The sequence below is a fragment of the Carassius gibelio genome, chromosome A13 (assembly GCF_023724105.1).
Source record: "Carassius gibelio isolate Cgi1373 ecotype wild population from Czech Republic chromosome A13, carGib1.2-hapl.c, whole genome shotgun sequence".
NCBI classification, from domain to species: domain Eukaryota; kingdom Metazoa; phylum Chordata; class Actinopteri; order Cypriniformes; family Cyprinidae; genus Carassius; species Carassius gibelio.
This window is the reverse complement of record NC_068383.1, coordinates 26,719,129-26,746,766: the sequence shown is the minus strand read 5'-3', so window position 1 is coordinate 26,746,766 and position 27,638 is coordinate 26,719,129. Positions and strand designations below refer to the sequence as shown.

General features: G+C 38.5%; 2 protein-coding genes across 7 annotated transcripts; one reads left to right on the top strand and one right to left on the bottom strand.

The window, feature by feature from the left end:
- The first annotated feature begins 3,220 nt into the window (after nt 1–3,220).
- On the top strand, nt 3,221–12,888 carry LOC128026721 (E3 SUMO-protein ligase ZNF451). Of its 4 annotated transcripts, XM_052613985.1 has the most exons (14): nt 3,302–3,515; nt 3,610–3,700; nt 3,816–3,899; nt 4,699–4,812; nt 5,821–5,932; nt 6,053–6,200; nt 6,281–6,407; nt 8,114–8,273; nt 8,394–8,541; nt 8,762–10,218; nt 12,006–12,086; nt 12,207–12,284; nt 12,407–12,438; nt 12,728–12,888. In XM_052613985.1, the coding sequence occupies exons 1-13, from the start codon at nt 3,511–3,513 to the stop codon at nt 12,418–12,420; spliced, it is 2,619 nt and encodes an 872-aa protein (XP_052469945.1). In that variant the 5' UTR covers nt 3,302–3,510; the 3' UTR covers nt 12,421–12,438; nt 12,728–12,888. The 4 variants fall into 4 exon arrangements, with proteins under 4 accessions (XP_052469946.1, XP_052469944.1, XP_052469945.1 ...); XM_052613986.1 differs by lacking the exons at nt 3,302–3,515; nt 12,407–12,438 and adding an exon at nt 3,221–3,290; XM_052613984.1 differs by lacking the exon at nt 12,407–12,438 and having other exon boundaries at nt 3,301–3,515; nt 3,610–3,685.
- A 954-nt stretch (nt 12,889–13,842) lies between these two features.
- Nucleotides 13,843–25,856, bottom strand: LOC128026740 (ras-related protein Rab-23). Of its 3 annotated transcripts, XM_052614011.1 has the most exons (10): nt 25,385–25,856; nt 24,710–24,833; nt 24,304–24,563; nt 23,970–24,017; nt 23,332–23,545; nt 18,476–18,561; nt 18,235–18,391; nt 18,079–18,161; nt 17,173–17,265; nt 13,843–16,285 (listed from the first exon to the last, which is right to left on the bottom strand). In XM_052614011.1, the coding sequence occupies exons 5-10, from the start codon at nt 23,484–23,486 to the stop codon at nt 16,146–16,148; spliced, it is 714 nt and encodes a 237-aa protein (XP_052469971.1). In that variant the 5' UTR covers nt 23,487–23,545; nt 23,970–24,017; nt 24,304–24,563; nt 24,710–24,833; nt 25,385–25,856; the 3' UTR covers nt 13,843–16,145. The 3 variants fall into 3 exon arrangements, with proteins under 3 accessions (XP_052469971.1, XP_052469970.1, XP_052469969.1); XM_052614010.1 differs by having other exon boundaries at nt 23,970–24,563; XM_052614009.1 differs by lacking the exons at nt 23,970–24,017; nt 24,304–24,563 and having other exon boundaries at nt 25,385–25,854.
- Between the last annotated feature and the right edge of the window lie 1,782 nt (nt 25,857–27,638).

Below are 27,638 nucleotides of genomic sequence, written 5' to 3'. Positions count from 1 at the left end.
GGAGTCATTCAGGTTCCTGGGCACCACTATCTCTCAGGACCTGAAGTGGGACATTCATATTGACTCCATTGTGAAAAAGGCCCAGCAGAGGTTGTACTTCCTTCGTCAGCTGAAAAAGTTCAACCTGCCACAGGCACAGATGACACAGTTTTACTATTATTGAGTCGGTTCTGTGCTCTTCTATATCTGTCTGGTTTGGGTCAGCCAGCAAATCAAATTTAAGAAGACTGCAACTGACCGTTAGGACCACAGAAAGGATCATTGGTGTGCACCTGCCCAGTCTTCAGGACTTGTACAACTCCAGAGTGAAGAAACGGGCAGGTAACATCATCAAAGACCCCTCTCACCCCGGACACAACCTGTTGGGACTTCTTCCCTCAGGCAGACGCTACAGATCTCTGGGCACTAGAACATCTAGACATATTTTTTCCCCATGCCATCTCCAGCTTAAACAGCTAACATATCAATCAATCATTACCTGTGTTCTGTAATTCATTTCCGTAAATCATTCTACATCTTTAATTATTGCCTTCTCATGTATTATGTAAATACGCATGCATACCTCTATTATTTATACAGTTCTATATAGTAAAAATGCACAAATCTGTACATAAATCAATCTACTGTTCTAAATTCTTTCACATTATTTATTGCAAAATTTTTTGTGTGTTTGTGCACACCTGGCGAATAAAGCTAATTCTGATCCCCCCTTTTGATCATATCGATCACAAGTGCAGTATGGAGTACCACAAGGCTCAGTACTAGGGCTGTTACTCTTCACGCTTTACATGATCCTCTTGTGAGATATCTTCAGGAAACACAGTGTTAGCTCTCACTGTTATTCTGATGATACTCAGCTCTATATTTCTTCATCCGGCAAAACATACCAATTTGATAAACGGAATGCATAGTTGATAAAAAAAAAAACTGGATGATGAATAATTTCTTACTGCTAAATTCTGAAAAAAAAACAGAGGTGTAAATTGTAGGACCTAAAAACTCTGCATGTAATAAACTAGAACACTGTTCAAGACTTGATGGCTGCTCTGTCAATTCTTCGTCATCAGTTAGGAACCAAAGGGAACACATGATATGTAAAAATTGATAGCCTGAATGCACTGTAAGTGGCTTTGGATAAAAGCGTCTGCTAAATGCATAAATTTAATTTTAATTTAATTTTTTAATTTAATTTGATAGCAAACTTTCCATAGAAAGCCATGTTTCTAGCATTTATAAAACTGCTTTTTTTATCTCAAAAATATATCTAAATTATGGTCTATGCAAAAATGTTAATCCATGCACTAATGACCTCAAGGTTATATTATTGTAATACTTTATTGGGTGGTTGTTCTGCACGCTTAGTAAACAAACTACAGCTAGTCGAAAATGCAGCAGCAAGAGTTCTTACTAGAACCAGGAAGTATGACCATATTAGCCCGGTCCTGTCCACACTGCACTGGCTCCCTATCAAACATCGTATAGATTTTAAAATATTGCTTATTACTTATAAAGCCCTGAATGGTTTAGCACCTCAGTATTTGAATGAGCTCCTTTTACATTATACTCCTCTACGTCCGCTACGTTCTCAAAACTCAGGCAATTTGATAATACCTAGAATATCAAAATAAACTGCGGGTGGAAGATCCTTTTCCTATTTGGAATAACCTACCTAACATTGTTTGGGGGGCAGACACACTCTTGCAGTTTAAATTTAGATTAAAGACCCATCTCTTTAACCTGGTTTACGCTAATATTAGTCTGTTTCTCTCTTATTCCGAGGTCACAGTATAGCCACTAAATCCAGTCTGTATCCAGATCAGAGGGTCACTGCAGTCACCCAGATCCAGACCAGATGGTGGATCAGCATCTAGAAAGGACCTCTACCTCCCTGAAAGACAGCGGAGACCAGGACAACTAGAGCCCAGATACAGATCCCCTGTAAAGACCTTGTCTCAGAGGACCACCAGGACAAGACCACAGGAAACAGATGATTCTTCTGCACAATCTGACTTTGCTGCAGCATGGAATTGAACTGCTGGTTTCTTCTGGTCAGAGGAGAACTGCCCCCCCCAACTGAGCCTGGTTTCTCCCAAGGTTTTTTTCTCCATTATGTCACCGATGGAGTTTCGGTTCATTGCCGCTGTCTACTCTGGCTTGCTTAGTTGGGGACACTTCATTTACAGTGATATTGTTGACTTGATTGCAAATAAATGCACAGACACTATTTAAACTGAACAGAGATGACATAACTGAATTCAATGATGAACTGCCTTTAACTATCATGTTGTATTATGGACACAATGTTTTCCTAATGAATGTTGTTCAGTTGCTTTGATGCAATACTTTTTGTTTAAAGCGCTATTTAAGTAAAGGTGACCTGACTTGACCATTAACCAATGTCAGAGAACTGTGATCATGCAAATGTGTTAATTATAAAAATTATCTCAGGGCTACTACAAGTAACCCTAAATATATTAGGTAAAAGAGGTTCAGAAAAAAAATAAATAAATTTGGGAATGCCTGCATTACATGTAGGCTAAATATCATGTATAAGTATTTTAATGTCTGAAAGATAAAGGCCTTCCAAAGACATAATAATATATGATTATAAGACCCTCTGAAGTCATAATGACAAAAATCATCAGTAGTTAATGCAATGTTGAAACACTTCTTACCCACGAAAATGATTTTATTTTGTATTTTATTTTTTATGGTCGAATGCAGCATTCTAAGTAGAAACTGGTCTGTGTGTATTTACACAAAACTGGAATAATTTCTGGATGTATATAAGTGGTAGGTTATTTGAGAAAGCTACATTTAAAACATGAAAAGAGGAATTAGGCAGAATCAATAAATTATTATTCATTTATGGAAATTGTGTTAATAATGTGTAGTCATGTAATCAATTAAAAAGTAACTGTCGTATTATAAAATGTAATTTAATCAAATAAAAAGTAAAGAAGTCTCATTACGTAATCCAGATTAATCAGCTCTGACAATTAATAACAGTTTTTTTTATTATTATTTATTAAAATTGCTTATAGCCTATAGTAGACTAATAATTTAAGAACGAGTCCTGTGTGAGTTATTCAGTCATTTGTCCAGATCTTTTAAAAAAAGATAATTGTAATATTTTGTAGAAAAAAAATTACACAGTAGTTTCGTTATTATTAGTATCTAAATAATAGTAAAAGTAAAAATAATGACACGTGGTCGGGAAACTTTTATTTTGAAGGGCTCACTTCCTGTGATGCGAGATTTGATGTTCGCTTCCTACGAACTCAGTTTAGGTAATGGTTTGCTAATTTTTATTCGAATTAGCATCAGATTTTGTTATTTTGTCTTGACTGCGAGTCGATTGAGAGCGTTATCGTTGCAGAACGTCTTTCAGTTCAGTTTGTCTGGTGTGACTTTCTCTCGTTTTCCTGTCGACGAGTTGTTGACGTTCAAGCTGTTTACAGGATTGATAACATTTGATTTCCTGTAAAATGCGATCACCCTCCACATCCAATGAAGTAAAATAACAGTTAAATGCTAGTTAAAGGTTACAGCTCGTGCAGATAGTTGTTGCATGTGATTCTTCAATATTTGCTGTGTTTTAATCGTCAGTGATCGATGTGCAGCTCCACAGAGGACAGATGTGATGTCTTCTTCTGCAGTCACTGAGGACGAGCTGGAGGACGAGGTGGAGTTTGTGTCTGTGAGTCTGAGTTATTAGGCCAGTGGTTTGGATCTAGGTCTTCACACTTGGGGACTGGATCTGAGTCTGTGTGATACAGCAGAACTGAATGACTGATCTCAGCCTGGTGTTTCAGGAGGGCTCTCTGAGACCGGTGCTGGAGTGCATTGACCTGCTGAGTGATGGAGAGGATGAGGGAGGCATGTCTGCCACACACACCGTGAGTTCAGTCACACAGCCAGTACACAAACATCATAGCTCACGCCCTATGATAGCTTTATGTGATCTTCTGCTGTTTTTGCAACTGTAGTGATCCTAACAGCTCCAAGACCATGAGTTCAATTCTCAGAGATTGTGTGTGTATCCTAAATGCACTGTAAGTCGCTTTAGATAAAAGCATCTATCAAATGCAGAAATGGCATGTCAATGGTGGTGGTCTTACATTTTCATTTGCATTTTGATTGCGTCACACTCCATGGAAGATCAAGTGATATTTGGCATCAGTCAAACATGGCTCATTTAACAGCGAATAGCTTAAAGTACACAGTTCTTACAGACACCTTTCTGATACTGAAGTGTTTGTTGGGAGGCAGATGAGAAGGGCAAACAGGAAGAAGGGGTGTCAGAAACAACAAAAAAGAGAGAAAGTTTTCACTCCTCGCGCTCCTCTCCTTTAGTAACTGTGCTCCATTAACACCCCCCCCCCCCCCACACACACACACACACACCCCTGATAGAAACACCTTGTTGTGTGACTGATGTCTGCAAGGAGTACATGTGGATGCAAGTAGGGACTGACTGCTATTTTGGAGTCGATGAGCATCTTTCTTCATTCAAGCTCTGGCAATCTTCAGATGTATTCTTTTACAGATGAAAAAAAAAAAAAAATATATATATATATATATATATATAATTTGTGGGCAAGCTCTTCATTGTATATTCTATTCATTAGTTTCTGCATGCATACACAGCATCATGTTTGTGTTTAAATGCTCTTGTTTTGTCTCTGATGTGCTCAGGTTGAGGAGCAGGTGGACAAGCAGAGGGCTCATGCTATGTCCACGCTGGACAGACTGGCACGGCAAGTAGCTGTGGAAAAACTGGAGAGACGGGAAAAGTGCAAAGCTTTTAAGGTTGGACTTTTCTCAATCCTTATAGAAGTTTAAAAAATGCATAGGTGCACGTAGCATCACTGAAGATTAAAGGAGGTGTTCACCCAAGAATGAAAGAAAATTAGTTTGAACACATTTGGAGAAATGTAGCATTGCATCAATTAATCACCAAAGATGGGTGCAATGGGTGCCGTCAGAATGAGTCCAAACAGCTGATAAAAACATCACAAGTAATCCACACCACTCCAGTCCACCAGTTAATGTCTTGAGAGTAAAACCGAATCCATCATTTGGATGTTTTAACTTGAATCTGTCGCTTCTGACCAGTATCCATAATAACAAAGAAGTCTATGCCCTCTTGTCCTCTCGTATCAAAATTCACAACACCCAACTATTTAGCACTGTTTTGGCTTGTTAACAGTGCTTGATCTGTGCAGATTTCACTCCTGATTCAGACCAGAACACTTTTTTTACTGGAGAAAGCATAATTCTGGATTATGGGCTCGTAGTTTAGCAAGAAGCAACGGTTTGATGTTAAAAACATCTTAATGATGGATTTGTTTCTTACAAACACGCATCTTTTGGCTTCACAACACATTAACTGATGCACTGAAGTGATGTGGATAATTGTGATGTTTTTATCAGCGGTTTAGACTCTCGCTCTGACGGCACCCATTCACTGCAGAGCATCCATTAGTGATGTGATGCAATGCTGCATTTCTTCAAATCTGTTCCCATTCCCAAATCTATTATTAACAACTTAGATTGTAAGTAAATGTTCAGCAAATTCACATTTTTGAGCTGTTCTTTTAAGTGCTGATTTAGAAAAATAATTGTAAAAATAAATGTGTACGTTTTGTATAAAGTTAACTTTTGTGTTTGTAGAGCTGCTTTACAGCAGGAGTCAATCATTTGCTTCTTTGAAACTGTGTGTAGTGTCTAAAGCGCTGTAGAAATGAAGGTGACTTGCAGTGCATGTGTAGAATCATTGACATTGATGATAACTGTATTTTGTGATCTGTATCGTAGGAGAAAATGATTTCGCAGCAAGCACATGGGCGGCGTGAGCTGTCGGTCAGCCATGGTAATAGTGGCAGCAGTGATGCCAAGCGCTGTGTGGATATTTGGCTAAAGATGCCAGGTGTGTAATGTTTGTCTGACTTCATTATTTCCAGTAGTAGAGTGTGTGTGAGTGTGAGTGTGTGTGTGTGTGTGTGTGTGTGTGTGTGGTTCTCCTGCTCACGTTCTCTGGATCGCTCAGGGTTACAGCCAGGCACGGTTAACTCCAGCTCGCTGTGGAGGCGCAGATCGGCTCCCGCTGCAGCCAGATGTTCCCCTCAGACCTGCCCGGTCATCAACTGCGCCAGAGTCTATGACAATGTTCCTCTGCTCGAGGGTCATCTTAAAAGGTACACGTTCAGAAATTGTTCTGATTTTTAGGGGGATGTAGTTGAGGTCTGTTTGACCCACTTTAAGTTTTTGTTTCTAGGTTTGATCATTCCCCCTGTGACCCCACGATTACGCTGAGAGGCAGCCCTGCTGCTTTCTATGCCTGTGTGGCCTGTGGGTGCTACTTTCACTCCAAGTGTGCGTGGAAGGACCACGTGGAGTCCAAGGTTTTAACTTTCAAACTTTTCTTTCATCTTTATGATTATTGATGTTATAAGGTGGTCATAATTTATTCACAAGTCAAACCCAGATGCGATGTTTAACACAACCCGTTTGCATTGTTTGTGTGATTTAATGCACTTTTCATTGAAGCTCTACAAGTTAAACATCACCCGTGAGTGAGAGCATTATTCATAGAAATGTTAATGCGGAGCGCTAATCAGCATTTGTTTACCTGTGTTTTGAAGCAGAGTAGTCCAGAGCAGTGTTTTGTGCTAGTGAGATGTGTAAAGGGCAGTGTTGCAGCAGTGCACCTGTTTTAATGCCCTCTCAGGCCCTTACAGATAAACAGGACAGTGGTCATACCTGAAAACATGGAAGTCTGAAGGCATTGGCACTCAAATTGGAGTAGTTCACCCAAGATAATGAAACTGAAAATGTACTCACCCATTCAAAATAGATGAGTTTGATTCTTCATCAAAAAAGATTCAGAGAAATGTAGCATTACATCATTTAATGCCCTGGGTAACTGACTATGTTCCCTATGCCACAGGCCAGCTCTGCTTCTGTGAAAAAGTAATCTCATCTACTCATCAGGAGAGAAATTTGCACTGATCAAGCACCATTTACAAGCAAAAACAGTTCTAAAATGTAGCTGCAAAGAACTAGCGGCGACAAAAGCCAACGCTGTGGTGGCTTCGCATCGGTAGCATCAGATCCAAAAGGCTGTGCTCGAACCTAGAAAATTGCATAAATAAGAAAAATATTGAAACTCTTTGGTCATTTTTGAGCGAGATGCTAACAGTCTAATCAGATTCAATGATCGATGCTAAGCTGCAGCTAAAAGACAGCCAGAGATCGGTTGAAAGGATACAAAAACGGTAAAACTCAACTGATTAACTCTAGAGGAGTTCGAAAATTAGCTTATTTTCAAAAATAGTGGCATGTTCCTCTAAGAGTGATTCAGGACCAATCTGAGAGAAAATACGAAAACTCATCTTATGGTCATGGTCATTTCACTACAACTCAAAAGGGCCAATGCCCCAAAAGGCTGATATATGAAATTTAGGTATTGTTTGATTCAGTATGTTATTGCAAACCTAACGAGACCAATCTTAAGATTTTTGGCCACACTGGTCAGAAGTTATAAGCTATATTTCTTTTTTATTATCTTTTAACCAGTTGGTGGCAATACTTATGTGCCCTCAGTTCATGCTTGTTATAATACATACCGAATGTTGGTCAGAATCTGCTAAAGCGTTGGGGAGAAATAGCCTCATGTCCATTTTTGCTCAAATTTGTTAACATGAACGGTTTGGTCTATCGAAAATCTTTTTAGCAGTATGATCTGAAGATGATCTGAGCCACTTTTGGTGAAAATCAGGCACATCATCGAAGACAAGCCTGAAAAAATAGATTTTTCTCAAAATTGTGAAAAATCTTAAATCTCGTAGAAGCGTGCAATTGACTTGGTATGAGCCAAGGTATCAGATTTATTTATTTATTTTTTACTTCTCATCATGGGTGGCCTGAAAATGTTTAATTTTTGGGTGAGTTACTCCTTTAAGACCAGAACTAAAGTTGAACTCTTTATCTGAAAGATCTAATGAAAATAGAAGTTTTTACCTCATTGTCTTATGAGAGAAATTATATATAAAAAAAGAAGTGTCATGTAAGCCATGCTTTTGTCTCTTGTGTTGGATGTCATCTGTAGGTGTCTTTCCCTGACACTGATGGTCACAGCCGTTCCCAGAGCTATCAGCTGATTGTTTGCTTTGCATGTCCTGCCTGTTACCTCCTCTTCAACATCAAGGAAGAATGCCTTGAGCACATGTCTGCAAAGAAACACTTCACTCAGTCCATCACTCTCTGTGGTGCGTGGTCTCATTGTGTCCAGCTGTTTTGAGACAATTTTTTCATCCTGTATCTCTGAACGATTCCTTTTTTTTTTCTTTTTATTTAACATTTTACTAATCTAATATTTTGCATTTCAGAGATGAAACCATTATGCTTGCCTATACCAGTTCCACGGTATGCAAAGAACCGTTTAATCGCGCTCTGTAAGGACGTTGACTTCACAGTCAAATGCACAGCCTGCTCTAAGGTGCTCACCTCACATATGGAGGCAAGAGCACACTTCAAGTAAGTTTATATTGGGGGTTCTCTGATTCAAATTTTATTTTTCTCGGTCCGACATGATACATGTGTTTGCGTGTTAAAGGTGCCCTCGATTTTAGAGCCTGAGTACCAATGGTGCGAAGACCCTCTTTGAGTTGCTTAGTTTATTTTAAGATCCAAAAAGTATTAAGCAAATGGATAACCCAGGATAATAAATGGATAATTCTTTTGTTTTGTTTCCCAGTGTGCACTGCAATAATGGCTGCGCTATTGTCACTGCTGATCAAAGCAAGGCTGAAATCATGAGGACGATGGCAGTCATGGGTCATTGCTCCTCATGCCCCAAACCTTTTTTTAGTTTGGATGAGATGGAGGAGCACGGAGAGCTCCTGAAGCATGAGGTGAAGAGGGTGAGCAGCATGGACAGGGCCCTTCTGTACTACAGCAACTACTGTGAAATCCAGAGCGCTCAGAAGGCCACGGCGTGTGGGAGCGATTCAGATGGGCCTTCAGTTAAGAGAAAAAGACTGGCCAGCTTAGATTCCCAACTCAAATCCAAAAAATGGTCACAGCTCGCCTGGTTCTGTGAGTGCGGCCTACGCTTCATAGAGGAGGATCAAGCAAGGAAGCACCTCCAAGCCGCCAATCAGATCTTTCACAAATGTGCAGTCTGTGGCAAGCTAATGGGCGAATTGTCCATAGCGCGCTTGCACATGAGCCGGTTCCACGGTGGTGCTCATTTGTCCAACTTCCTCTTCCACTGCAGACAGTGCAAGGTGGAGATGCCGCGGATGGAAGACATGATGGCCCATGTTGGTGTAAGCCACAGAGGGCACAACTACTACCAGGAAAGAGAAGACACAGCAGACGACTGCGTCTCGTCCAGTATGTCCCCCAAACCGTCCACCAGTGCGGAAACTGAAATCACCAGGCCAGACGTGTGCTCTAGTGTCTCGCCTCCCAAAGCCGAGTCTTGGCTTTGTCGGATGTGTGAAGACCTCTTCGACTCTGAGGCGGCGGTGCGGAAACACTGCGGTGATTTGGGCAGCCACAGTTTCCAGAGGTTTGCCTGTGGCCACTGTCCGCAGAAGTTTTTCAAGGACTCCACCCTGCGGCGCCATTGTGCCAATGAGCATGGTGGCGACATAATCCTGCGCTACTTCTGCGGGCTGTGTGATAGCATGCTATACGACACCGAGGAAGACTTTCAGGAGCACTACAACAGTCTGCACAGCCAAGATTACTACTGTTTACAAGAGGCTCCGAATAATTCCCAAGCAGCCATGGAAAACACCACTGAGAGTCCGACTGCAAGCCCTGAGCAACTTTGTCCTTGCATGGGCTCCGAGAAATCCAGGGAGGAAAGGAAACCTATATTCACAAAGTGCATGAAACAGTTGGCCACCGAAAATAAATGCAGTTACTGCTGTCGCCAGTGTGACAAAAACACACCCACCTACGCCGAGATGAAGACGCACATCCTCCTGACACACAAGACCCAGGGCAATGAGAAGAGTTTCGATGTTCTGTGCACTGTTTGCTCACACAGCCACAAAGATATACCCAGTTTCCATTCACATTACCACAAGCATCACTGCCAGTCAGAGCCTTGTGCTTCTTCACGAGCCAGCGGCGCAGACGAGAAACCAGGCACCTCCTCCAGCATAATAAATGCCAAGGAGATCTTCCCTCAGAGTAATGGTAAGGCATCCATTTAGTATCTGGATGGATATTGAGTTACTTGCAGGTTTTTCCTCTTTATGATGACTCCAGCTGAATTATAGATCAATAATATCCCTTCAAACTACAGCAATAAACCAATATGTACACTACCAGTCTGTATAACATCATGTGTATCATGATTTTATTATATATATATATATATATATACACACACACACACACACACACACAAAGTGGGTATGGAAAGTATTCAAACACCCTTAAATGTTTCACTCTGTTATATTGCAGCCATTTTCTCAAATCATTTAAGTAATTTTTTTTTTTCCCTCAATGTACACACAGCACATCACATGGTCCTAAGTATTCAGACCCTTAGCTCAGTATTCAGTAGAAACACCCTTTTGATCTAATACAGCCATGAGTCTTTTTGGGATAGATGCAACAAGGTTTTCACTCCTGGATTTGGGGATCTTCTGCCATTCCTCCTCGCAGATCCTCTCCAGGTCTGTCAGGTTGGATGGTAAACGTTGGTAGACAGCCAATTTCAGGTCTCTCCAGAGATGCTCAATTGAGTTTAAGTCAGACCTCTGGCTGGGCCAGTCAAGAACAGTCACAGAGTTGTTGTGAAGCCACTCTTTCGTTATTGTAGCTGTGTGCTTAGGGTCATTGTCTTGTTGGAAGGTGAACCTTCAGCCCAGTCTGAAGTCCTGAGCACTCTGGAGAAGGTTTCCGTCCAGGATATCCCTGTACTTGGCCGCATTCATCTTTCCCTCGATTGCAACTCTTTGTCGTGTCCCTGTAGCCGAAGAACCACCCCCCAGCATGATACTGCCACCAACATGCTTCATTGTTGGGACTGTATTGGACAGGTGATGAGCAGTGTCTGGTTTTCTCATCAGACCAGAGAATACTTCAGGTGTTTTTCATCAAACTCCATGGGGGCTTTCATGTGTCTTGCACTGAGGAGAGGCTTCCGTCGGGTCACTCTACCATAAAGCCCCGACTGGTGGAGGGCTGCAGTGATGGATGACTCTCTACAACTTTCTCCCATCTCCCGACTGCATCTCTGGAGCTTAGCCACAGTGATCTTTGGGTTTTTCTTTACCTCTCTCACCAAGGCTCTTCTCCTCCGATAGCTCAGTTTGGCTGGACGGCCAAGTCTAGGAAGGGTTCTGGTCATCCCAAAGGTCTTAATTTAAGGATTATGGAGGCCACTGTGCTCTTAGGAACATTAAGTGCAGCAGATTTTTTTTTTTTTTGGTAACCTTGGCCAGATCTGTGCCTTGCCACACTTCTGTCTCTGATCTCTTCAGGCAGTTCCTTTGACCTCATGATTCTCATTTGCTCTGACATGCACTGTGAGCTGGAAGGTGTGGCTTTCCTAATCAAGTCCAATCAGTATAAATGAGGGAACAAAAATATATATATTAAATGATTTTAGCAAATGGCTGCAATATAACAAAGAGTGAAAAATTTAAGGGGGTCTGAATATTTTCACACTGTGTGTGTGTGTGCGCTCTTGTTTTTGTGTCATATCAGGACACAACTCTGGGAGAGGGTTGACTTATGAGGACATGTCCCCATTTTTCAAAACGCTTATAAATCAAACAGAATGAGTTTTTTTTTTTGAGAAAGTAAAAATGCACAAAGTTTCTTGTGAGGGTTAGGAGTAGGGTTGGTGTAGGGCCATAGAGTATATAGTTTGTACAGTGTAAAAACCATTACACCTTTGGGATGAACCCACTTTTCACAAAAACAAACGTGTGTGTATGTATATATATATATTCTGTTTTTGTTTTTTTCAGTCAATGAGTTTCAAGACGTAAAGAATGCCATTACCTCAAGTATTCTTGAAAAAGAGGTGACCGTTTCACAGGATGGTGATGGTAGGTTTACTCTTTCCACTGCTTTACTTTAGTCCGTTGGGATGTTGTGTTGTAACGGAGTACTGTGATGATTCAGCAGATCAACAAAGTACATGGACAAGTAACATTATTTCTCCGTAGGTCCATTTGATCAGGACTTGAAACTGGCTTTGGCTCTGAGTGCAGAGGAGGCCAAGAAATCCAAAGAGCTGGATATTGGTAATAATTTAAACTCGACATATTTATGTAATAATGCTACCAAAAATCTTATATTTCTGAACAGTGTCAGAGCTCATTGAGAGTATGCTGTTCATTCATTAATGCGATGTTTATTTTGCCAGCTTTACATGCATGAACCGTATTATCATTGTGGGTATGTTTCATTTTCTTGGGCTTTGGCCCAGTGTGATACTTCTTGTAATAGATGGGATCTGGGGCAGGATCCATGAGCACATGTATGGTGCGGTGTTTTGTCTGTTTCTTGTTTTATGGTTTGGGTTTGAGACTGAAGCATCATGTTAGTTTGAGTAATCACCGGTGAAAGACCCACAAATCATACAACAATTTTATTTGTTTGATCTTAACATTCATATTGATGAGGTTTGTTTAAAAAAAATGCCTTTTTATTTTTTTTTAGAAATATTTGCATTCTCATTTTACAGAGATGGAGGAAGCCTTGAAAAGAAGCTTACAGGAATTTTGAAAAGGGAAGACACTATCCAAGTATTTGTTTTCCCATGTCGTTCATGCACTGTACTGATTAAGCATGTAGTTTTCTTTCTGTTTTTCTTAAGTTTAAATAAAGGAAATGATTAATTATTAAGCCATATCTTGCCTGTCCCTGTCTGAGAGATCTCGCTGTGTTCTGGTGGTTTTTGTCTTTTCTGTGATGTCATCTTGATCCTTGAAATGAATCCCCCTTCCTTTGTTTGAGTGTCCGAGGTGAACTTCTCCACTCTTGTCTGAATGAGTGTATTCTGGTATAACCAAGGAAAGACCCAGCCCATATCTGTAGATGATACTCAAGACCGCTGGAAACTGCTAGAACTTGGTCGATAGCGTTGAGAAGTCCGATTCATTTAAGCGAATCGGCTCTTTTGGACGATTCATTTCAGCGAACAGGTCCCATTCACTGAATCTTTTGTGTGGGTCATGGGATATGGTCATTCAAGACGAGTTGGATGATATTTAGTAAATTTAATAATTACATTTAATCATATACCGTTGTATACTACTATCATTTCTTTGTGATTCGCCAATGGCAAATAGAGGATGAGGGACTGATGAGTGCCACACGTGCCTTTGATAGCCTTCAGGACAACACACACACACACACACACACACGTCACAGGTTTTATAACCAATGATGTCATCTTGATCTTATGCATATTTATTTTACTTTTACTTCTGTGTTTTTCACTTTTCACTAAACTCATATAACTTTAAAATAAACTATAAAAACTTTATTAACTGATATGAAGCAATGCAAAATCACTAATTCTGTTGGTATGGACTGACATTGGCGCTGGAAGCCCCGTGAATATGATTTGACTGGCCTGTGATTATTTTCAGAGCAGCAGCACATGGTTTTCTCTCTTGCTCTGTATAATCTAATGAGGTTTGACTCTCAGTTTGCTGGGAATTTCACCTTCTTCTATTAGGATGGTCTTTACAGCCTCTGCAGTAAAATAAAACAGTACAATAGAAATACCTTTTTATTTTTGTCCTTTTTCAGAACGGAGCCAAGTATCAGCGGTGCACAGACAAGACACATCAGTCACAGAACGATCCCATCAGAAGTTTAATCGTACAGTCAAAAACAAATCACTTCAAATGACTACAAAAATACACAGGTAGTGACAGATGCTGCTGCTGGCATATTCTTATGTCTACTAGAAAACAACCGAGCAGCTCTTGTGTTAGAAATAAAGATAACTGTATCCTTACAGTATATGTAAGATAACCAAGCAATAGCATGATCAGGAATTATATCAGATCAATAAAGTGCCTTTAGTTCATTGTAGTGTCGCCATCATTTCACTGCAGCAAAATGAGAAAACCAGTGATCATCACGTGAAGCTGAGGAGCGCAGTAAACATGAAGGCCGTGGAGGCAAAGTACCAGAACTCCACTTTCAAACGAAAATGCAAGGCATGCGATTCATGAACAATACAATCAATCGAGAGCTAAGCCACATGAAACAAGGGAACGGAGAATGGCAAGAGCACGAATCCTGCTTCAGCTCAGCATTATCCTTATAAGACAGCAGGGACGGTCTGTAACTATATATTTTAAAGGCTGAGTTCATGGACGATATGATAGACCCAAATCGAGGAAAACATTTAGCACATCAATTTTCCGATCAGTCGTGTCTTAAGGCTCTGGGACTTTGAGAGGCTAGTGTCAGTCATAGATCCTCTAGAAACACACATTAAATAAACTCTTCTGAAATGTTTCTTGGTGGATTCCTGTACACATCAAAAGCCTAATACTGTGCTGAACATCAGTGTGATTTAGTCGGGTGATGTGCCACTGGTAATCTCGAACCCTTACTCAAATATACACTGAAAACAGTGAGTTTTATACAGTTATTGTAAATTCATGGGTCGGGGTGGGTTTTGACACTAACTTGCTTAAAACGTGTATTTACTTTCCAGTAATGAAGACTATTGAATCCAGTAATTTTGGAAAAAGCTGAGTGTCTATATGTGCGCAGCATCATAACTGGTGCAGATGTACATGTGTATCAGAAGGACTGGGCGATAGGAAAGAGATCTTTTACTTCAACTTCAGTTGCAATAGCAGCAATAGTAAATAGCTAAATATTTTTAATGCAAGAAACAGTGCATTTAATGCATTAAAAATAGAAATGAATACATTTAAAAGTTCATGCACATTTAAGAGTCAAAATTTAAAAAGAGGGGGAAATGTGTAAATAAGTGTTAATATTTATTGCTTGGTGTGAAAATAATTAAACAGCATTTTGTTCAATTAGTGAATAGTGTGAAAACATGCCATGGATTTTACTGCACTTAAGTTTTAACATTTAAATGTCTTAACTTGGCTAAAAGTAGTTCTTTTGGCTAGAACTACTTTGAAAAGAAATCTCTGTTTTATGCCATTTCAATGCCATCTTCATAAAGGCTAAATAATATCAAGATCTAATTTCTAGCAGCTATATCGCCCAGCCCTAGCAGTTTCACGCTGTAATATCTGCCCGCGCTGCCAGTTATCAGCAAATTAATAAAAAAACAACTTTTCTTCATCCCTAAAGAAATGTTTCTATAATACCATCTCTTTTAATATGACAGAGATTCAGAAGAGGATGCTGATGCATATCAATCATATCGAGTTCAAAATCTGTCCATTTACTAACAATATTTACATTTCTTACAAGTACGTAGAGTTTAGAAACATTTGGCACTCTGTTAAATGTTACGAATCTAATTAAGTCATTATTATATTTTTCATACAAAAATACCTATAAGAACATGTGGATTGAAACTGGTGAGAAACACATCTACACAACTCTTAAGGGAAGATTGTGACAGCAAATGATGCGACTCCATCGATACAAACATATTGCACAAACGATGAACGGTCCAAACGCACAAACGGTGTGTTAGAAACGGTTTCTGCTGTAAAGAATCTCCTCAGAGAAAACTACCCTGCTGTGAACCACGTGATATAATGCACATCTGAAGGAACTCACCATAGATTTGACTGGGAGAAAATATGCTCGCTTTTCATTCCAATTATGAGCCTTAATCATTGTTCAAATGTGAGAAAGGGCAGTGTCCGAAAGATTTACTTGTCAAAAATAGCTCAACAGACACAGTTTACTGTGTGAGGCTGCTATTGGCAGAAACACTAGTGTCAGCCAGCAGAGGACGCCAGCAGCATGACGACACACACACACACACACACACACACACACACACACACACACACACACACACACACACACACACACACACACACACACACCTCTGCTCTGGATCTCACACGTTCAGAGTGGACTCTAGTGCTATTGAAGCTTGAGATGACCTGCAGCAAGGCATACTGTGGATCAGACACGCTCTACAGCAGTCTGCAGCTGCCCAGGGGGTTTTTGGTTTTCTTGGTCCTCTGCTTGTTTGGGCGCAGGTTAATGACCTCACGGCCGTTCAGATCGCCGGCGGCCTGGTGGAGGTGACTGCCCCCGGTAGTGTTGAAAACACCTCAAAACAGTAAGAACACATGTCATGAGCATTTAAAACAGCCACGCTAAAGCTACATTTAAACACTAGCAGTGTTGTAATACAATAAAATAAAATGTACACGATGTGTCTGTGATGTCATCAGTAATAATCAAATGTGACCCTGAAACACAAAATTAATTTAGTCTTAATTATACATCTTCTAAAAGCTGAATAAATCAAATTTCCATTGATGTCTGGTTTGTTAGGAGGACAATATTTGACTGAGATACAACTGTTTGAAAATCTGGAATCTGAGGGAGCAAAAAAAATCACCTTTGAAGTCGTTCAAATGAATTCTTAGCAATGCACATTACTAATCAAAAATAAAGTTTTTATATATTTACAGTAGGAAATTTACTAAATGTGTTCATGGAACAAGATCTTAATATCCTAATGATTTTTGGCATAAAAGATACCCCCCAGAGACTTCAGACTGGTTTTGTGCTCCAGGGACACCAATATTAACAATTCTGAGAAAAATCCATAACTTCGCCTGTCTGGAAACTCTCAGAGAGCGAAAGCACTTTTTGTTTATTGCTTGTAATGTTTCTTTGTTCCCCTTTATTTGCTTGTATGATTTGAAACTAGATTTAGTTGGTTATAATTCTTAACATGCAATTGTTTTGATTAATTTATTATTTGTAATTATTCAAAAAAAGTATCCCACTTATGGTAATTTAATAAAAATGAAATACATTTAGTAAGGTTAGCAAACAAATCAATTAATAAAAAAATAAAATAAAATAAGTAGATTAAGAAATGCTTTAGAATCTTAAGTCCAAGACTAGAAATCAGATCGGATCATGTGATGTCCGAAAATACCCATCCATAAATAAAACATTGTAAAAAAGTTTTTTTAAACATACCTATTTTATTGCTGGATGTGTGAACAACCTCTGTCTCTTCTGCTGACTGTTGCTTGAGTCGTTGTAGATATTTGTCAGCTAGATACTTAAAAACTACAACATCAAAAATATATCAAATGAGTAGTGCGATTAATCGCATCCAAAATAAAAGTCTTTGTTTACATAATATGTGTGTGTGTGTGTGTGTGTGTGTGTCTGTGTTAGGGCTGAACGAAAATCATAATTCCCATTTATTCCCTTGAGATTGTAATTGCGATTATTAATTATGACTATCACAATTTACATTGAAATAAATTTATACCATTGTTTGATGCAACTGCATGCTGTATTTTTATATGAAAATAAACAAGCTGAAAACTTTTAGTGCTTTTCTATAATATTAAGCCTCAAATGTCAAATACACACTGGATCTGTTTCTTCTTTAAATTATAAAAAAGTAAATATATGAATGGCATTATAACGTCATACTAAAACTAAAACAATGGGAAAACCCTTAAGATAACACGTAGAAAGAAAAAAACAAATTAAGTGCACAGAATAACATAAGTGGACTTTGAAAAATTAATTCTAGCTTTGAGCAATTACATAATTCTGGCATCCATAATTGTAACACACACACAGTATATTTCGAAAATATTTAGATGTATATATTTATATTCATGTAATTTATATTATATATAAATATATCTAAAATATAAACATAACCTATTTATCTTAAATATATACATGCATGTGTGTGTATTTATATACACATAATAAATATAGACAGTACACACATGTATTACGTAAACAAAGACTTATTTTGGATGCGATTAATCACGATTAATCATTTGACAGCACTAAAAATGAGTTATTTTACAGTTGAGCGTGGATAAGTTTTCTAAACTCAAATGCGTTCTGGCTCACCCTCATTGACGTTCAGGTCTTCTTTCACTGACGTCCGATAGAATCTCAACTTCAGCCTCTTAGCGAGACCTTCAGCCTCCTCACTGAAGAAACAACACAGGCTTTGACATCGCTCTCTACAGACACATTAATGAACCCTGATTCTTTCCGTCTTACTTTTTGATAACCGTGTCGTCCAGAAGGTCGATTTTGTTCTGCACCAGGACGGTGGGTATGTCCCCGACCTCCGTCTCCACCTTCTCCCTCCAGCTGCTGATGGCCTCGAAGGACTCTCTGTCGGTGGTGGAGAAGACCAGCACACAGGCCTGAGCTCCTGCAGGACCACACACTCGTCACACACCTGCTCACAGACAAACACAGGTGTACAGCTGGAGAGAAAGACCCCAGACGCTCTCACCTCTGTAATAGGCCTTGGTGATGGCATCGAACTCCTCCTGTCCTGCCGTGTCCCACAACATCAGCCTGACGTCCTCCCCATTAACTCTGAAACACGTGCAAACAAATGTCAAACTGATATATGCATATCTGAAAGATACTAGAAAACAATAAAACTAGAAAATAATTAGCTGAAAAAAAAAACTAATAAAAATGGTCAAATCATTTCCCAAAATCGGTTGGGCCGCATGACAGGTTACAATTCACATCTGCTTTCATTCTCAGTTTGACTAGGCATTGCAACAGATGAAGCCACTGCCAGCTCGTTTGTTCCTCATTTAGTTTTGTGTGGACAAACAGTAAACCGCAGAGATTTTCTCTGGCATTTACTGCCGATGACATGTCTCATGGTATATTGGAAAGAGACTGAGATCCAGGAACTGAGGATGTTCTTTCCCAAGGGGTTGCCTGTGTGTCACCGCGTGTTATTTGTCATAAACCATATTTAAATGCAAACATGACGTTTGCTTGTTTGGAAGCGTTTTGTCATCTGCCATGACAAATGTGAGCCATATTTCCTGGCATTCATTTCTGTTTAAAGTTGTGAATGATTCAGGCTTTGTTTGCATGTGTGAGTTGATTATTGTACCTTCTGTGTGCAGTGTTGAGTAGAAACTGATGTAATCTGGATTATTTAAACAGATTACAAAAATTAAATACTAGTAAGTAGAGTATATTACATTTTAAAATGCTCAAGGGTTTCATGGATCATCATTTTATGGATTACATATTGTTCTAGAAAAAAAAAAAAACTTTTCAAACCTGGAAGACTTTGGGTGTGCCATTGCTGTTTCCATGTTTATTCATGTCTGTTCATGTAATGAACATTTCCATGTTTTTCTCCTTAATATAAAAGAGTTTATTTAATATTTCAATAATTATCAACCAACTGCAGTTCTTAAATTAAACCCAGTTTGGGAAACCCTGGTGTAATCTAATTTTGAATGCATTTTTTGATGTTGATGTTTTCTTTAGTGCTGTAAAAATTACGCGTCTTTATGCAGGCGATACATTTTTCCATTTTAAAACATTAAACATATTTAATGTAATTAACGCAGGGCCAGAGCTAGTGTTGGCCACTCCGCTCACAACTGCTGCTTCAGTCTCTTTTTCTTGACAAGAATTGTGTTTATTTAGACGCAGAATGTCTTTATGATACCATCAAATGGGAGCCTTTCAGACATGAGCTTCAGCTTCACCTCAGCACCAGGCGCGAGTCAAACGAGCGAAGAAGAGATCCAGGTGATGAGAGAGCTTCAGCAGAACAACAGTGAAGCTTTGGCTTTAATTCCTTTAGAAACAATGATGTTACCAGCTCCTTGTTGAGTAAGATAAATGTAGCTCGAGTGATTAAGCTATTTAGTATTTAGACACTATTTATTCTATTTAGAATATATAAAAAAAAAAAAAAAAATGCAGGGAAGTGTGAGTGACCGAGTGTGTGCGTTAGATACAGAAGACAGTGTATTAGTTTAGAACTCTTATTTTTATTTTATTTAAGCATTATTAAAATGTAGAGACTGCATTCATTTGTGCAATGACAGTTGCAATATAAATTTATTAGAACGAGTAGTGTACTTTATTATTTAAGGGCTTAAAAATAAGATGCAAACAATCAGAATGTTGTACCTGGTGGGGATTGCCCAATGTTAGCATGAAATGTATGCCATTTCCTATATTGTAGTACTGTTATGGAGGCGCTTTATAAAGCTGTTTTATTAAGTTCTGCTGAGGTAAAATTTAGTGCTGTCCTATATCGTGATAAGTATCGTATCATGGCCTCTGTATAGTGATATGTATCGTATCATAGCCTCTTTATCGTAATACATATTGTATCATGACTTTGCTGTTGATACGCAGCCCTAGTACATACTACATAATAGCAGTATATGAAATAGAGCTGGGCAGTACTGCCAAAATCTTCCTATGACAATTAATCACAGTAACCGCGTGTGTCAAATGTGTCAGGCCATTTCAAGTGGCCCAAAAAATGTAAAATTGGCTGCTTGACCCATTTTTTTTTTTACATTTTATTTTAATTTTTTTTGTTTAGTAACTCTTTAATGTACTGGTTTTGCAAAACTACCATTTATTTTATTTGTATAATACTGTTTTAACAATATTTTTGTTTTGAGGTAAAAACCTTCTTTATTTGTGTGCTTATAATGTTCAAGCAAGATCAATGGTCCACCTGAGATGGATTAACACAAACTGGTTTTTATATTACATAACGATAAAGCCTATTTATGGATAATCTACTGAATTAAATACAAATAACATAGCCTACTAATAACTAAACTATGCTTCGCCTGACACTCAGTAGGTCACTCTCACATGTAAATAATGTAAATCAGCCCCTGTACACTGAATCTGCTGCACTATGAACAGCACAGCAAAATCCCTGCGGGCAGAGCCATTACTACCACAGACATTGCGTCAGATTTGGCCAAGCTCTCCTCACATCATTTGATTTTCTCGAGATCATTCTGATGCTGTCCATTAGTACACGCTGTCAGAGGATGATGATCACATTTCAGTCTGGTCTGCCTCATAGGGCTGTCACTTTTCGTTCGAAAATTGATTGCACAATCAATCGGACCAACCAAAAAAAGTTTCGAAAACAAAAATAGGGAATTGATTTTAACCAAATATGTACACTATTAATTTTAAAAGAATTAAACAAATTCTAGATGTAACAAAACTCAAAACAAGCAGAAAAAGAAAATAAAAAATTCCGAAAGTGCAGTAGGCGTTGCGAAAGCTAGACAGAAAATACCAGCAATTTTATGTGCCTATAGTTTCACGGTGGTTTGAATCGCTGCATCTAGTGTTTTCAAAGAAACGGCATGATGAGTTATGAAAAGTAGCCACCATTGCCAGCTGACAGCGACCCGCTTTAGTGGTGGAAGATTGGCAGTATGAAATACCCCCACCTTGCACAGCTGGCAATGAAGTAGTTGTCCCTGGGACTTCAGTGCGGTCGGAGCTCGTCCTCTCAACAGCTGGACATATAGTGAATAAAGAATGTTTTTCATTTATGTTATGGCAGCAGTCCACTCTGCATGCATTTCCAGCGCTCTCTTTATGTTAGTCTGTTATTTGGTGTTGAAAATGGAAACTTCTTTTTTTTTCAGACATGGAAAATAGATTTTACAATCGATTCAATGAAAACTTATGTCTTAAAAATCGAGCCCTACTCCCTCAGTGGTCTAACAGTCATTCAAAATGTCAGACATAGTGCTCGAGCAATATATAGCTACTGCCGATATATCGGCCGATATTTTGCATTTTTTAAATATCGGCATCAGTCGATGTGTTCGAGGTGTAACTTTTATTTTGATGGCGCTGAGAGCAGCACCTGAGTGCACACAGTGCTCACACACTCTCGCTTGTCTGTCGTCGTCATTAACATTTCTGTCTAATACAGATAAAACGGTTAAACAAAGGAATTAATGTATACAGAAAGTATTATAACGGTTGCTTTTATATTAAGCTTATTAGTAATAGAAAGGCAAACATTATAATACTTACTCGTTTGCCGTCAGCATTAAGCATAATCTTTGAATGACTAATGAATTTAATTATTTATTATTTTATTTAATAATTTAATTGCAAACTCTTGTGAAGTGTGTATCCAGCATGATCGTGTGTTCTGTGTGTGACGGTCGGTCCATTGTGAATTGAATGCTTTAAACTTTAAACTCGTGATTTCAAATTATGGTGCACTTTATGCATTTGCCCACTGTCATACACGTCATTTTCACTGGGTGCTGTAAGTAAAATGAGGATTACCATGGCTTTATTTGAAAAATATGATTCCCAATGCACACACATTTCCAGAATACTGAGTGCCCTGCTGATTACGGTGTTAAATTTTTCAATTTTTATTAAATATTTATTTATTTGTGAAAAATACTGTCATCTAAAGTGTAAGTATGTTTCTTTTTCACATTTATTTTTTAATCCATTGTCAAATGATTTCAAATTTCTGAAATAATAATAATAATTTAAAAATTATATCTGCTATTGGCTACCTTGCGTTCCAAGATATCGGCATCTGGTGTTAAAAACACATATCGGTTGACCGCTAGTCAGAATGATTCAGATGGCCAATCAGATCAAAGAAGGCGGGGTCTACTGTTCACCAAAAACAATAATGAATTCCAACATGCCCCCTCAGTTTTAACAGTGAAAGAGTGCAAGGTAATATGTAAAAGTAGATAAACGTGTATGATCTGACTACTGTTTAATGACATTAATAAAGTAAATGAGTTTTTAAAATGTAATAATGTAATTCTTAACTGAATGTGACATGACAAAAAAACATTTGGCATAATTACACAGCTAAGATTTATTATCCTGCTTAATTACTAAATAATAAAGTTATTTACTAATGTTCTATCTTTATTCCCGCAACTCCCTTTAAACCACTATTATTACCACATCACTAATGTGCTTGGGCTCCCCACAATGTTCAAGACAATTCCTCATGGTTATAGACTCACATTTAATATCGCTTCTGGTTTTTTTGTAACATCTGTACAATGAAGGCCAATGTGAATGCATCGTATTGTGTAATACACATTCCATGTAATATACTCTTGTGACTTTACAATGCATTCTGACAAATGCAATAGAGCTGTACTCATTCACAAAAATGCTTTGCGTGAGTAATGAGTGTGCGCTATCCAAAGAAACTTCCTGGATTACTCAGTTTCTAAAGAAATGGTTTTCTTCTTCCAAGTAAAAGAGCACAGACAATAGAAACCTATAAAAGCATTTCAAAGCGACCCGAGTGAAGCGTAAAAGCATGCTTACATGAACTGTCTCTCCAGAAAGTCAACCCCGATGGTCTTTTTGTAGTCCTTGGTGAAGATGCCCTTGCAGTATCGCTGGATCATACTGGACTTCCCGACCGCCCCGTTCCCCACCACCACCACCTTGATGGCCACTTCCATGTCCTCCTCCAGCATGGCTGCGATGTGCCTGTGCTTTCACCTCACTCCTGCTGCTGTAGGATCTCAACTCTAGCCTGTTTTAGGAAAGCAGTTGACGGATCAGTCATCAGTTATGACACATCAAGTGTTACTTCAAAGTACAGAAGCACATTTTCACCACATGACATTGTCATTTCCTGCATCATGACTGAACGTGATCTTTTGGTCCCTGAAGGGTTTGCGTCAGCATTTAGTCTGGGCTGTGCGTACCAAGGCATTTTACAATGCATTTTGCATGGTCAATTTATTTATTTTGAAGACTTTATTTTCATAACAAATAAGCCCATTTGTCCCGAAATTCTCTTTACTGTTAATGCATCTGGAGTTGTAATTTTGAAATTATTTGAAATCCTATTATTCTCAATGGTGACATATAAATATATAGTAATGAACATTTAGGTGAACATGCTTAATTATCATGAAAAGAACTTCCCAAGGAAACTCAAAAAGATTCCTTACTATAAGCAAAGTGGAAGTGCTCTCTTTCTTGTGGGTTTGGGGAGAAACCTAAGCAGAGATGTTTTGGACAGGTCTCATGAGATTCACCCATAAGGCCCAGCTTTTACCTTCAAAGTAATCTGGTTGCAAATCAACAATGCATTAAACAATTACAACAATGTAAACTGGTTTCATTTGCTAGAACAACTGCTGTTAACACAGTCACGGTAATAAACAGGAGAATAACAGTGTTAATCTGGTCACATTCACTTTTAGTTGTAAAGCCGCTCTACAGAATATAATGGTGCTATTATGCGTCTCAAATCAGTTTAGTAACAGAGCGAATGTAGCAAACCTGGAGGTAACTCAGCTCAGCTCTACAGCAGGTGACCGGCTCATTACCCAGCTCCAGTCGGTTCAGTGTTTGATTCAGTTCAGTTCAATAACTCTACGGTTCATCAATAGTTTTGTCTGCAGCAGGAATCTTGAACTTGGATGCAAAAATGCAATTCAAGAATGCTGGATAGATAGCAGCAGGACACAAGCGCTAACATATCAGGTTACGTTCCCGAGGCCTCCCGCGCTTCTGCTGGGTAACTAAATACAGCAGCCAACCTGAGACAACAACACCCTGCATGAGCCCTGAAGCCACGGCAGAAGCTCCACATGATTCTTTTTACATTTATAGACCACTGTAGCCTAAAGCAAACAGGTATTTTAAACTGCATTAAGAAAGCATTTCATTGACGAGACTGGATTACCTTTCTTCCGTTTGGTTGTGCTTTTAGATCAGAAGCGGGATCCCAGCGTTGGTTCTTGACAGGTGTTTGTGAGGTCTGGCTGTCTGAAGGGCCATGGCACTCAGATCCACGTAACCAAGGAAGTCTGTGTGATACACAGAGCGCAGTCAAAACACACACAGCCCTAGAGACAGACGAGTGAAATCGGCCTGTTCAAAGCAGCTGTCCTTGGTCAGATCACAGGACTTCATGTGTGGCAGCAGTCCGTCTGAATAAGAGATTGGCTATACCTCAAATAATGGAGGGTATGGCTCAAATCAAAATACCATCTGTCTCTATCACCATACTTTTTGTCAAGGCCAATGCAAAAAGTACAGTGTCCTAAAATAATTTACCGTGGTATTAGATGCTACTTCCAAAGAACACTATATTTTTAAAGGAAGCCTAATAGAATCAAAGCTCTTGTGATTTAAGTATTAAAAACATGTAGTTACTTGCATTAGGTTATGTTTGGTTTAGGTTAGTTGGTGGTAACTATAGTAAGTAGAAGTAACTGTGAAATTACAGTTATATATCAGAGAGTAACAGCTTGATACTTTACTATACTGACGTACTGAATGATTCCCATGTTTATGCAGAATAAGACCATGGTACTCAGTGTTAGAGACAATAGAGATGTTTGCAGGATGGTCTCACCTGCGTTCGTGTTGCCTGGTTACATGTTTTCCCTTTGAATATCCGACACGGGATGATCGTGAACGCAGAGGATCCACACATACACACACGGCTGTAGTGATTTATGAGTCCAAACACATCTGCTGATGGTAAACAGCAGCAGTAGCAGCTGTATGAGCGAGCCTTGTGCGTATGCACAGTTTATCAAGGAGTGGCCTCCTCCTCCTTCACCGCTCTCTCTGTGTGTCTCTTACACCGGCTAACGATCCCGCTTGGATACTCCAGAGATAAACGGGCTCTGAGGAAACAAATGACCTGAGATACAGCAGCGTCTTCGCGTGCTTTGCGGTCTTTCACGACCGTGCGTCTGATCTGTTGAGCGGCGTCAGCGTGAAGCGCGCGAGCACTCGGAGACAGCGCTCTGACTGTCGCCCACCAGACAGACCCTTTCAAAATAAGAGCCTGCCTTGACTTTTGAGCACAGCTGGAACAATGCACAATAAAAAAAATAATAATTAAAATTCCATCAGCACAAAGAAGAGCTGTTCCCATAAGACAAAATTATAGCAGATTTCAGATTGCATAACCTATAAGCAGGCCGGTTCATGGGTCACTTTAATTGTGCAGTAGCCACTTTAAACATTTACCGATATTATGTCTAAATTATTAATTGTGCAGAAGTAGTGCTGAAGTCCAACTAAAATATACTGAAATATATTTGATTGTGCTTAAATTGGACTATTGCACGTATACTTCAGGCACACGTTAATATCTTTACCGATATTTTACCGATATTATACCAATATTATTGAAAAATCATAAAATCCTCATCAAAAAAATATTTTTTTAGCCTTAATATTAAAATGTATGCATTGTGCACAAGTAGCAGACCCAATAAAGTTTAATTATGATTTTTATATAGGTAAATCTCAAACAAAAATGTAATTACACCATAAATGCATATAATTAAAATCTACTGTGTTTCAAATTCAACATATGGATTTTTGGCTAGAGCCCTTTTAGATCAAGAAAGCAATAATAGATGCAACACATGGAGGTCGGGAAACAATATTATTTATGAACCACAGGTTGGATGTAAACTAATAAAGATTTAAATGCAAAAGAAAAGGCAGTAGAGCTGACTATTTCTGTCATTGGTAAGTTTGTGATAACTTAAGAAAGGGAGTTGTAATGTTTTGCCAATTGCTTGAGCAACTTAATATATAAGTTAATGAAAAAGTAAAAAGCATTGAATAATGTGTTGCTTATATTTATTGTGTTTAAACATGTCAGTGTATTACTTGTTGATTGTATTACTGTATTGTAAAAGTAAGAAAAAAGGAATCACAGTGCTGAAAAAGCCTTTTCAGTAACAGTGTTTGGATTTGAAAACAAAATAATTTATAAATGTTGTGTTTGTGGTAAACAGCCATGGATCAGTAGTGGACTTTTCTTCGAAAACACGTCCGTGCTGCTTCCCATCTCACAAGTCACATAAATAATAATAATAATAATAAATATAATATCAAAGTAATAATTCAATTAAATGTGATTTAAATAATTAAATTAAATCATGAATGGAGTATCACTATAAATGGTTATAAATGATAAAAAGAAAGCTTTAAATATATCGCTATCGGCAGATGCTGTTTTCTGTGGTTGCCTCAAAAATCCCGATTGTAGCACCCCTAGTATAGACCAGTGTTGAAGCTATGGGTGGGCCTTCAGCTGTGGCTCACCCAGTGAGAAGCTGGTAATTTTCCAGATGAATGTTATTTTTCAAAAGATAATAATTATAAATGCATAGGTTCACTATTACTATATATATGTGTTTTAAAATATATTTAACATTGGTTTTCATAGTCAATTAAAGGCAGTTTATTAATTTCCCCTCTTCCTATAGATGCATACCATACGCTTGTCAAAATAATGATTGGTCAGTTTCTGTTAGTCCCACCCACAATTATGTTAACGACTTGAGGACACACATGTTTGAAAACAGTGCTAAATTTGAAAATAGTGAAACAAACCTCATTCAGTATTTAAAAAGTATATATTGGGTTATATAACATATCTGGCCTCACCCCTGGTGTAGCCTAGTGTCACATGCAATCACACTGAGTGAGAGAAATTTACATTAGAGAGGAGAATTTTGACACAAAATACATCTTTATATTTTTACTCAAATAATTGCTTTTTTATTTTATTTAATACAAATTAATATTTATAATATTCTAATATAAATGGTGGAATATGAACTTAAGTTTTGCGTATC

Bases quoted from the DNA above. Each gene is read 5' to 3' on its own strand.
- LOC128026721 (XM_052613983.1), top strand. The intron at 6,201-6,280 runs GTACACGTTCAG...TTTTGTTTCTAG, and splicing joins CTCGAGGGTCATCTTAAAAG to GTTTGATCATTCCCCCTGTG. The intron at 8,542-8,761 runs GTAAGTTTATAT...TTTGTTTCCCAG, and splicing joins GAGGCAAGAGCACACTTCAA to TGTGCACTGCAATAATGGCT.
- LOC128026740 (XM_052614010.1), bottom strand. From the start codon at position 23,486: ATGCTGGAGGAGGACATGGAAGTGGCCATCAAGGTGGTGGTGGTGGGG. The intron at 18,162-18,234 runs GTAAGACGGAAA...TTGTTTCTTCAG, and splicing joins GACGACACGGTTATCAAAAA to TGAGGAGGCTGAAGGTCTCG. The intron at 16,286-17,172 runs GTATGTTTAAAA...TACTGTTTTGAG, and splicing joins CACATCCAGCAATAAAATAG to GTGTTTTCAACACTACCGGG.